Consider the following 12,104-nt stretch of genomic DNA (forward strand, 5'->3'; position numbering starts at 1 on the left):
TGAGCAGCATTTTAGAGCCAAACAGGGGATGTTCACATACTCAGATTTTCCTCACGTTTGAATGGCCATGTTATCAGACCACCAGACACCAATATTCCTGCTGGGATGGAGTCCATGCTCACTTGTATGCGTTTGGCTTTTGCCGCTGTCTGATGTAATGTTCATCGGACTGCTCCTCTATTCATCTGATGATGTTTCACACAGGTTTCCATGCGACATCACCTGCCCTTCTTGAATTTCATCTGAAGAATTTCTCTCTGGACTCCTGGATACAGTTCACGCAGGAAATCAAAAGTACAAGATGGTGCATTCAGCTATAAAATAATTGTAATCTTCAATAATGTCTTCAGCATCAATACTGCACAGTCACCTAACTGTAATCACTACACTGAAGGAAAAGAAAAAATCTTCCAGGAATTACTTTCTTGGTTGTTTGTTTGTTTGTTTGTGTGTTTGTTTGTTTCTATATATCAGCAGTATGCAAAGTTAATGTAATATCAAGTCACTTTTATGCATCCCAATTATACAAGCAACTAAAAGGTACAAATAGCACCAAGACAATCAAATTCTAATAACCATTCAATTCACGACCGCAACACAGTCTGATCATGTATTTGATGCAAAGAAATTAGATGCTGCTACCTTGATGTTCAAGGTGATGATACACAAGGCAGTCCTCAAGCAATCCTTTTCAGTTATCAGGAATAACCTTAGTCCAAGTATGCATAAGTTTAAGTTGTATTATGTCACAAGAACAGCCTCAACTAGCTATCTGATAGTATGCACAATATTTGAATTTGTAAATAGTTCATTGGTCTGCTGCATAAGTTTACAATCAAAGTTCAAACACCTTTTTGACTATCCACAAACTCACCTTGAGATATGACCTTGCGGCACTCGATGTCAAACTCCTGAAGCCCTTGTACGTATTCCTCAAATTGTCTTGTACCTCCACCTACTCCAAAGTAGTGGGTTTTTGCAGCAATAAAGCTGGATACACAGACAGTCAAGGCCACTATTTATACATCAACTGAGTGAGTTCAAATAAAAGGTATCACAATTACCACAGAAGTTTAGATACTACCTACTTGCTTTCATTATGATAATATCTGTATTTCACAGAAGAACATGTTTCCAACTAGAAGCAAGAATTTGCAAATCAAGACAATGCATACACGATGATGTGACTTAAACAACAGCTAAACGAAACCACATGAAAAAAGGGAATCATTGTGAAACAAGAGAGGTAAATTCAGCTCAGTGTAAACTTGTAATCAGTATAAGCTTATGATCAAAGAGATTTCACATTCAGCAAGACTAAAAATAAACACCCCTTCCCTTCCCCACCCCCCCCCCAAAAAAAAGATGGCTTTGTGTATTTGAAATTTTCAGAAACTGACTTACCAAACATTTTCTTTTGTTGCTTACTTCTTGTTGAATATTACACCAAAATAATGAAAAACTGTACAATCATCGGCCAGTGTCCATCATCGGTCAGTCAAAGTTCATGAGAAATCTCTCTTAAGAAGCTATGGAGTACCACAATGCCACACATGTTTTGCAGGCAACTCCCTTTATACAAATGAAGTATATAGAGGTATATGTTTCAAAAGTATTTTGAATGAGTTTTGGTCTTGCAAACTCTGCAACATCTATGGTTTATATGGTACATTTCCTTCTTCCATTTTCAACGCTCTCCCATAGAGCGCATAGAGACACTATGGTAGTGATATGCGGTATATAAGAACTGTAGTATTATTCTACTATTTTAATCACTATAGATAATAACTTTGGGACCTGAATTTTCATTTCGTTGATACTAAATTCGTTATAACCGTTTTTGTCATAATGGGAGTGCATTGTAATATAGTTTCTTATTGTTCGTTGGTAGGAAAGGATACACTGTCCCGCTCGACTTCAGGAGAGCCTTGATAGTTTGATAGAGCCGAGGCTGCGAGTCTACGTTGTATATCGTTTCCGAGGTCAAGATGACATCATACCTGCAGTGGAAATAAGACAATCACATCCAACTTCATCAAACAATGTTGAGATTATGTAGATGTTTTCAAAAGCTGGAAAAAAAAAATGGATTGCATTTATTTACCCATTCACATAAAATGTTAGTTACATGCTTGATGGGACCAATAAACAGCCAATTTGTGATCATGTGAAACTGGTGTCATACGTCTATGGAATGAAATGCACATACAGCAGCACATTCTTCACACATTCTTCATATATCAGCTTTAAGTCTCTAAACAAGACTTTTTCTTGTCTAAACAACGTGTTTGTTACATGTTGTTATTGGCACATCATTTTCTTGACATGGGACAATATCGCCACAAAAAAAAAAAGAAACCAGACAATATCCTCATCTGAAAGAACACAACAACAAATTTATGATAACAGATTTAATTACACAAGGTAAATGAGACACTGTTAGCTTCTGGCAACAGGAAGATTCCAGAACCCTTTATAGAAAAGGCAACTATATCAGGAGGAAATGGAAAGAGATGACATTATAACCATTGTTTAAAAGACAATTTACATGATGTCTTCCAACTTAGGCCAAAAAAAAGGTTGTATTGGCGTAACATGAGATTTTCAAATAGGGTCGGTCGGGCAGATTTTTTTTTTTCTTCTTCTTTTTTGCTACTTGCATTTTACATGTAAAACTCGTGCTCAGCTCAGTAAACAGTTACAACTGCTGCTCCGAATGTGCTGTGTTCATCTATTCTACAAATCATTTATGAGGCCGATATTACTGGAATTATACCCCTTCACAGAATTTAAAGATGTTGAAATCCCTATCCTGAATGTTTTCACTTCATATTTTACTATTTTGACTTAGATAAGATAGATGCAAATTGACCCATATGTACGATCTTGTCATCGCACACGCGATCTCTATTACAGCCCACATATACAGATTCGTGTAAGTTCTCCACACAAGAAACCTATGGCAAAACTGTGCACAATACATCGCAGTCTGAAGGCTAAGTATACACTGAATAAATCTTGTTAGGGTACGTGTCCGTGTTGGAAACAGATGACGTACTGATCAAGGAAGGCTTATGCAAGGCGTTAGATCTCTCCCTTGTACATCCGATATCCCCAGAGCCGTTTCCACTTCCGGGTTTGTGCGATCACGATCGCAATCGACAAGATATTTGATATCGATAGCAAAAAAAAATAATAAAAAAACATGGGGTCGGCGGAATTTTTAGGGTCGGGCGGGTTACGCCAATGCAACAATTTTTTTTTTTTTTTTGTTGGCCTTACTGTATTGCTTCCTTCTCCAGCAAATCCTGCACATAACTCCAGTCTCCTGCAAAGAACCTGCACTGGTTGCCTGGCAACCCCTGAGCGGAATTCAGTAGCACATTGGGTATGGTCATCAGCTCCACAACCTCTTCATTCTGATGACAGAGGAAGGAATCAGATTACCATGGTTACCTTCCTGAAAGTGCCCGAGAAGCTATGTGGAGTAGACAAACAAATCTATTGGCAGAATATCACTGATGACTCTGAACTGACATTAATGATAATGTTATGCCAAAGCAATGGTATTTGTAATTTGTTGGAAATCATAATTGAAAAAAACAACAACAAACAAACACATAAATGATATCAAAAGAACACCTGTGCAGGCAAAATTTAAGTAATTAAATGTGATAGCATGACAAAAATTTTGTAATCAAATTACAAACACATTTTCACACACACACACACACACACACACACACATAACAGGAATGGAAGTAATAGTTCCACATATTCATGACTATGTATTTAAACAGCATGGTCTTAAGATAGTTTCGGGTAACTTTAGTTGGTTCGAATGATCTGGAGTCACAGATGACATTCTCTGGAAACACTGCTGTACTACCAACCCTCTCACAGAGCTTTTAACCCGTTGAGGACGGGCCGATTTTGCTACAACATGCATTTCCCACAGACACCTGCCCAAGTATACTCGGGACTCGTCCTCAACGGGTTAACAGTGGTTCATTTCATAGTCACTACTTACAATCTATGCTCTCCTGTTTTACAACTCTTCTTACTACTTACATAATCCTGGAAATGAACCCTGGCCTCTTTCTTCATGGCATAGATACCCGGCAATCCAGTGCCACAACCGAGCTCCAGAACAAACTGGTTGGACAGTGGTATGCTCTCCTCTTCCAGGAAGGTGACAAGATCAAGGGAACACTCCCAGACTTTTAGTCCTCCTGGAAAATTAAACAACAAATTATGAGCTAAGCGATACATCTGATGCGGCTAGACTACAGACAGTGGAACATCCACCGCCTATATCCACAAGTCTTGCTTTAGTCGTTTTCTTATGTACAAAAAATGGCACTGATTCATAGTCCATAATAAGAAAACAATGATTAAAGCAAAACGAATGGATATAGGCAGTGGATGCTTTGTGCACATCCACCGTTCTAATTTCACTGCATAAGATGCATCGCTTAGCCAAGCTACATACAGTCTCGCCACATCAGACGTTTAGCGCGACAGTAAAAACCATAGCTGCATCCTCCGCCTAGATTACAGGCTATAGTCGTTATAGATGGATATGGAAATGTTCTAATACTATTGTGTATAGTCAAAAGCCGAAGGAGGTTCTCCGGTCCCTTGGATTCGACTCACTGTCATCATCAGTTGGATGGTATCAAGGGTTTTAAACTCTTTTTGCACAAATAGATACTGCCATTCTTTTGAGTATCTGGCATACTGACACTCTATTGAGTTTGAGTTTCAAAGTTTTTGAGGGCTTATTGATATGAACTTCGATCATTTTGAATAAACTACCAGTCAAAACCTGAATAGCAATAGAAAACCAACACTTCAGAATACATTTACCAACTGGGAGACTGTGAGCATACATGCAATTGAGCAGGAGTCTGGAAAATAAAAGTTGTACATTTTGATGATAGGGTGATTTCTCGACTAAAAATGGAGCGAGAATGATTGTTATCATGAGACATCAAAGGCAAACAGTATAGTTGTTATGCATGCATTTGACTGATGTGGAGTAATACCTTCATATACACAAGGGACAAGATCTGAATGATCCGACAATGCCTCTTTGACTGCACTCAGCCCAACAGATGCACATTCCTTGACACTCTCCTCCACACGCTCTGGGCTGAGATATGAGATGTGAAAAGGACCACATTCCACGGAGACGACAGCCTGGTCAAACAGTAAAGAGAACAGCAAAATTATGAAGCTTCTAAAACTTCTTTTACAATCTTTTAGCCACTTTTTTTTTTATATACTACTCTTTGCTATAGCACTGATCAACATTCTTGTATGAGGTGACATATGAGGTAGAAATATTGATTCATCTGAAAGATATTCTTCTGGTCATATTTATCATTAAATGTCCTGTGCGACTAGTATTACTCTTGGTCTTGCTATGGTAACAAAATTGCTGTTTCTAGAAATGAAATCAATCCTAACATTTTATATTTTTCACATCAATAGGAACTGTATTTCATCACAATCAATCTACATAAAAGCAATCTTTTTATCAACATTTTAGAAGGGGACTAGCAAGTTTGAGAGTGTCAGTACTGTATGTACAATACCTTGTGGTCAAAAACTTCTGGGTCATTCTCTGCTTGGTCCACAAAGATTTCTTTGGCTGGTCTTAGCTCCAACTTTCCTGGGGAATTCTTTACACAAGGCACCGGCCTTTTACCACCATCCTCTGCTGAAAAATCAACCATGACACAATTAAACAATAATACTGGCATATAGATTTGTATACACAATAAGGTGTCGGCAAGAAAATGTTTAAATAGATGTGATCAATAAACTCAGCAAACATAAATTCCCGAAAATATTAGAATGATATAACATAATGATAATGAAATAGGGATTATCTACATGTAATCTATTACAAAACCCAATTTTGACAAAATGAAAGACACTGTAGTGTCAATATCTGCCATTACATACAGCACCATAGCATACATACTACAAGTACAACTAATCACAAAGTGGATAGGGCAGGGGAAAACTGGGTAGGATGTTCTACAGGATGGCCTGGGATCCAAGACCTACAATTACTAGTACATGTAGACATAAACATAATGTGTATGTTGCCAGGGCCCTGAGCCTGCAGCATAAAAGTTAAGATCAAACTAAGTCAGAAAATGAAACATAAGCCATTGTGATTGGCTGATGCCTGACTTACATGTAGATCTATGACTGATTTTCTGACTTCATCTTTTTATGCAACATGGCCCAGTATTGGTTTTGTGACATTTTCAGTGTATTCACGTTGTGACAAACATTACAATTAGATTTACAATGAATAAAATATCGAGCTTTAATACAGAGTTCACAAAGGAAATTAAGAGGATTTCTTACAATAAATGGTAGTATGATCTTAACTTTAACAGTTCCTTATCTACATAAATGGAAAAAAATAACATTTTAAACTGGTTGTATCTAAACACACTGCAGAGGTAGGCCCAGTCAGATGTCATGTCATTTCAGCATTTTTTGCTTGGGGTACTTTCTCATATCTCTGACTATTAACAGCGCCCAAACTAGCTCCATAGCAAAATCTAGCAGAGCCAGACTTATAACATTATCGGCTGCAATTGTAAAGCATAATAACCACAAGTTTAACCTGCTCTTGTCTTATTAGTTATCTAGACTAAAACTCTCTGTTTGCCGCAGGCTTTGAACAGGGCGCCTATTTGCAGCAGGGGCCATTTTATTCATTGATGGAAAGGCCCAATCAGCAGGGGCCCATTTCATAAACTTGTCATCAGTGACAAGTTGTCATAGATGTGACAAGCTACTGAAATCCTTGCATCTGATTGGCTGAGAGCAAATTTGTCATAGAAATGTGGCAGTTGTCACTAATAATAAGTTTTATGAAACGGGCCCCAGGTGTCACTTCTTACAGTATAACATTTGCGAGTATTAAACTCCTGCTTGTGTTCTATCAAAAGTGAGACTATTAAAGCATATGTGATGTTCACTAGCTGTTTATTGATGAATGACAGTGCCTCTGCCATAAATAGGCACCCTGCCACAAACTGAGTTGTTTACTCTGGTGTTTAATAGCATAATAGGCCCTAGTCCACTATTTCAAAACAAACAAAACCAGTCACCAATAAATTTTACCTCCATCTGACAAACTTGCTTCATTGTCATTTTCATCCTCAGGGCTCACAGAAAAGTCAAATTTAAAGTCACCCATAGTGAACAACTGTTGCTATCATCCACAAACAAGAGTCCATGTCAAATCACACACACACACAAAGGTTTCCCATTGATTCTAATTTGGAGTAGGCCTAATCACATCCACCATAGTCCATACCACCACGAGGCACTGCAGAAGGTCTACGCACTCGAGATCCTATGCGGTGGTACAGTGTAGTTCAATTGCTAATCAAGTTCACTCATCATTGCTCTTCGAAGTGTTTAAAGGCTCTGCCTCTGTTCACACTAACGTTAGATCTAGATCTAACATGTTAGTCGTGTTGCAGCCTGCATAGGATGGATGGGTTGGTCGACGCCTTGACGGTCGGGCTACTGGACTGTGAAGATAGACTCCTCCCTGGCGCTGGCCTGGACTGGCATAGCGCGCTTTGGACTTCTTCCTTGCCTTGCTTGTAAGTTGTATAGACGCATCTACATCGTCAATGAGACTCAGGTTGTACAGGCTGAGATCCAACGATCGAGCGGGAACACTGGCAATAAATTGTTACCACGATTCTTGATGCAAAATCACCGTTCGCAGATCACAAAAGTCTTCGGTCTTAGTGGTGCCTTTAGCACTCGCCACTCGTGAGGTTACTGTACACTTGTGCCACGTGCATTATACTAGATAACTATGATGCCATGCCCATCACTGCATTGCACGCCATGCGTTTGTTTATGTTTTTTTTGCCTCTCGCTTGCTCTTGCTGAATTCCCTGCACTCGCGTAAATTTGTCACGAGATGGCGCTAAACCGAAAAAAAATATGATTGTATAATACCGGTGTATTATTGTTTATAACCGGTGAATAGATATACATTTTAAAGATTTTGTAATTCCATCACCTCTCATGCAGAGCTACCAAGTCTCACGCATTCTGCGTGAGACTAAAGAATTTAGGGGCCATCTCACGATCTCACGCATTACACCCATTTTTCTCACGCATTGGGCGAAGTCTGCAACTTGGGCCTATAATAATGAGCATAGTTCAAAAGATTTAAGTGATAGTTGCAATTGAAGGTATAGAAATTTTCCCTTTTGTCTTTCAAAATAAATAAAAAATAGTCACTAAAGTATGCACCTAATCGCACCATTAAGAGCTAAAAATTGAAAAAGCTCCCTACCGTGGGAGGCCACGGGGGGGGGGGGGGGGAACCCCTCCCACACCCTCGCTCGCGCGCACATTTGCATGCCGAGATGCCGAGTCATGAAAATCTCACTCATAATTTCTTTTTTAACTTGGCATCCTTGCTCATGTTTCTTGTATTTGTTTTAGATAAAATCTTTATTCAGACTGGTGACTGAATCATGTCAAGTGTGTACAATTTATAAATGTTTAATCAATGTTTTGCACAAAACCTTTTTGTTGTCCGTCAAACAGTGTATTATAAATATTTTGTGTCACTACAATGTAACAACTTCATTTGATTGGTCTGAATAAAGGCTATAAAAAGCGTCAAAAAAAAGAAAGATTGTATTGTTAGACTGAGTGTAAAACAGTGTCTAGGCCCTCTCCAGGATCTATGATCAGATCGTTGCAGTGTGTCTTGTATAATATCATTAATTTGAAGGGGGAAAAGACATTTAGTGCATTTTATGTAACGTCAAAGTACGCAAAAAATCAGACGTTCTTCATTCAGAATAAAACTCGGTAAGTTCGACGTCCTAAATAATCGACCAAAGAGAGAGGGAGAGAGAGAGGGGGATGTGAATTTGGAAAGCGAAAAGTAAGGCGAAAAAGGAACATTGATGATTATTATGAAAACCCCAACGGCATGTTGCTTGAGCGAATGCAGAAATGTTCGTAAGTTATAGGCCATATGTGTGAAAATTTGAGGAAAATCGGACAATTCGTTCAAAAGTTATGAATTTTCGAATTTCTGGTGACGAGACTGCTGGACCAGAATATTAGCCTACTATCAAGATCGTAACACCGCATTAGGCCTATGCACTACAATTATAAAGAATATTATTATGGAGAAAATTTAACGTGATAATTTTCATTTAAGATAGCGTATAAATGAAAGCACACTAGACTTACCTCTTTCAGAAAGCAAGGGGAATTATAAATTATTACCCTTGACATTATGTCAGTAACAATCCTATTCATCCAGGGCATTTGTATTTTTCATGATATAATATCATAGCCGGCGGACCCGGGGGGGGGGGGCAGGGGGGCTCCCTCCCCCCCCCCCCCAACTTTTTGTGCACTATACAGAGGAATACATAAGATGTCATCACTATGCCCCCCCCCCCCCACTTTTTTTTTTTTTTTTTTTTTTACCCGGAAACTGTGAGCGCGGTAACGTTATGATTTTTTTTTTTTTTTGCTTGTCCCTGCTGAAGAAACCCGGAAGCGGAAGGGGGGAGATGAGCTCAAGACCCCCCCCCCCCTTTTTTTTTCTTTTTGCTTGTTAGCTCATGAAACCCGGAAGTGCACACACACACACCCACACACACACACACACCCGCATACACACACACACACTTTTGAAAACGCTACGCCGGCCCTATGAAATTTTCTTTGTGACATTTTCCTTTGGCATCGTAGTGCATAAATATGTTATTATGATGTCTTGCTATGTACAACTGTAGTTTTCTGATCCAGGAGTCTCGTCCCAAAAATTTCGAAATTCATCCTTTTGACCCGATTTTCCGATTTTCTTCAAACTTTTACTGAACTACTATGTGCTCCGTATACCTTCCTACATTCACTCCGAATCCACATGTTCATAGACCTATAATTTTGTTTGGGTTTCAAGCCCTTTAACATGTCTTGACGGACTCCACTACAGTGTAGGCACCTTTACTCTAATGCAAACATTATTGGAACGAGGTGATGACGTCATTGGTTCACATGATTTTCTTTAACTTTCATTTTCTGTATGAAGTTTATTCTTCATACATTCAATCATTTTGAATGAGATCATAGATGAAGAAACTTCTATACAGTATTTTACAGGTTGCGTTTGACGGATCGTTGCGTTATGTTCCTACTATTACACAATGATTTCATCTATTAATGTGACGTGGAAGGATAATTCAGGTTGTTCAATCACTAGCTACGGCTTGATTTCTCAAGTCATTTTCATGACACGTTCACATTTCATGACATTAACCGGGAGATTCCCCTGACGCATATAAGCCCCGTATCTATCTATTATATTTCAGCAAAATGTGTTTAGAAATAGACCCAGCAACTGAGTTTGAGAACATAATCCGTTCGAAAGCTGCATGGGTCTATTCCTTTCTGTTTGTTTGTTTGTTTGTTTGTTTATTTGTTTGGTTGGTTGGTTGGTTGGTTGGTTGGTTGGTTGGTTGGTTGTGGTTGGTTGGTTGGTTGTTGTTGTTATTGTTGTTGTTGTTGCTGTTGTTGTTGTTGTGGTTTGGCAATTCCATCATCATCTCTCTCTACAGATGGGAACTACTGTGATCCAAGTCACATTGAAGAAAATTACACCTCCAAAGTAATCGAAATTATAAGAGTATATATAGATGTAACATTGTGTTTTGAGAAAGCAAGAAAACAAAAGAGATCACTCGAGTAAATATTTCTTAGAATTACACAAGTATTCAAGCGGGAAGATATACAAAACGATAAGCTTTCCGGAAAGGAATCATCCAGCTGTGAGTCATTTCAGGATATCAATCCTTCCGACATGCACACTGGCATAATTTTTGCCAAAATATGGGCATCTGATGTCCACTCCCAACCCTCCGTCGGTCAAGATATTACATTAGAAGAGTTTGTTCGCAAAAACCGATAAGTCCATTTTTGAAGATTTTGAAGTACGGTCTCTGTCATAAAGTACAAAATGATACTTTTTAAATGATAAGTTGGTCACTAGGCTACATATAAAGGTACATTTTTGAAGTATTGGTCAAAAGAAGCAAAAATTTTCTTATAATTCTCTTCATTTTTCTTGACCTTTAATCGCAAATATCTCCACTTGGCAAATATGGACTTATCAGTTTCTGCGAACAAACTCTTCATTTATTCTGTAGGCTTATATGATACGCCCAATACACGGGGCGGATCCAGGAATTCCGTATAAAGGAGGCGCCACGCCCGCCCCCGCCCCCTATTTTTTCTTTTTAGTTCTTTTTCTTTGAAAAAAATAAAATAAAGGGGGGGGGGGGGGCGCCCGGTGAACCCCCTCCCCAAAATATTTAGAGAATCTAATTTTTCGCGAAATAGGGAGTTCCCGACAATTCTACGAGTGGTTAAATTCCCGATCACATAGATCTATTAAAGTACTTAATATAAAGCAAAATATAATTAATCTTTGGATGGGCTTTAGACCCAATTATAGAAAGAGAGGATATTCCTCTCGTTGCTCGCTTCATGATTACAGTCTTCGTGGGAACGGGAAGCATCGGGTATTGTGAGACTCGCAGAATTCTTGGCATCAACTGTCTTCATCTCTGGTAGGGGCTCCCTCCCCCTCCCCCCCCCCCCCCCCCATCAACTATAATTATACAACTTCTGTAACCAGCAATACTGAGAGTCTCGGATCCATTTTGTTCCATTGTTTCAGTTAGGAGTTCGCTGTCGGCCTATCCAAAGAGATTTGTGGGGAGGAAATTAATCTCTTTATTCCTACACCAAGCAATAGAATGTACTATTTTCTTTGAGCATTTGAGGATACCATAACCAAAACACACACCCACTGCTAGCGTCGTTGGTTACTCGTTGCAATATGTGTATGCGGTGTGTATCCGCCTACGTATTACACACGCACGATTATTCACATCAACTGAACATACGTACAGCTGACTGAATTGGAATGAACTGTCTATGATTTTAATACCGGTAATTATGAAGTGAAGCCTAAAAACCGTGTCATCGTTTTACAACTTGAAGTGTCGGAA

At 38.9% G+C, this 12,104-nt stretch overlaps 1 protein-coding gene across 1 annotated transcript; it reads right to left on the bottom strand.

Moving 5' to 3' along the window:
- Nucleotides 1-218: 218 nt before the first annotated feature.
- On the bottom strand, nucleotides 219-7,231 carry LOC140243601 (histidine protein methyltransferase 1 homolog). Its single transcript, XM_072323267.1, has 8 exons — nucleotides 7,156-7,231; nucleotides 5,601-5,725; nucleotides 5,049-5,202; nucleotides 4,072-4,232; nucleotides 3,283-3,419; nucleotides 1,902-2,000; nucleotides 875-990; nucleotides 219-265 (listed from the first exon to the last, which is right to left on the bottom strand). The coding sequence occupies exons 1-8, from the start codon at nucleotides 7,229-7,231 to the stop codon at nucleotides 219-221; spliced, it is 915 nt and encodes a 304-aa protein (XP_072179368.1).
- Nucleotides 7,232-12,104: the final 4,873 nt, after the last annotated feature.

The sequence above is a fragment of the Diadema setosum genome, chromosome 20 (assembly GCF_964275005.1).
Source record: "Diadema setosum chromosome 20, eeDiaSeto1, whole genome shotgun sequence".
NCBI classification, from domain to species: Eukaryota; Metazoa; Echinodermata; class Echinoidea; order Diadematoida; family Diadematidae; genus Diadema; species Diadema setosum.

Coding starts and splice junctions, on each gene's coding strand:
- LOC140243601 (XM_072323267.1), bottom strand. CDS start 7,231: ATGGGTGACTTTAAATTTGACTTTTCTGTGAGCCCTGAGGATGAAAAT. Junction 5,726..7,155: donor AGCAAGTTTGTCAGATGGAG/GTAAAATTTATT, acceptor TTGATTTTTCAG/CAGAGGATGGTGGTAAAAGG. Junction 3,420..4,071: donor GGGTTCATTTCCAGGATTAT/GTAAGTAGTAAG, acceptor CTCTGTCATCAG/AATGAAGAGGTTGTGGAGCT.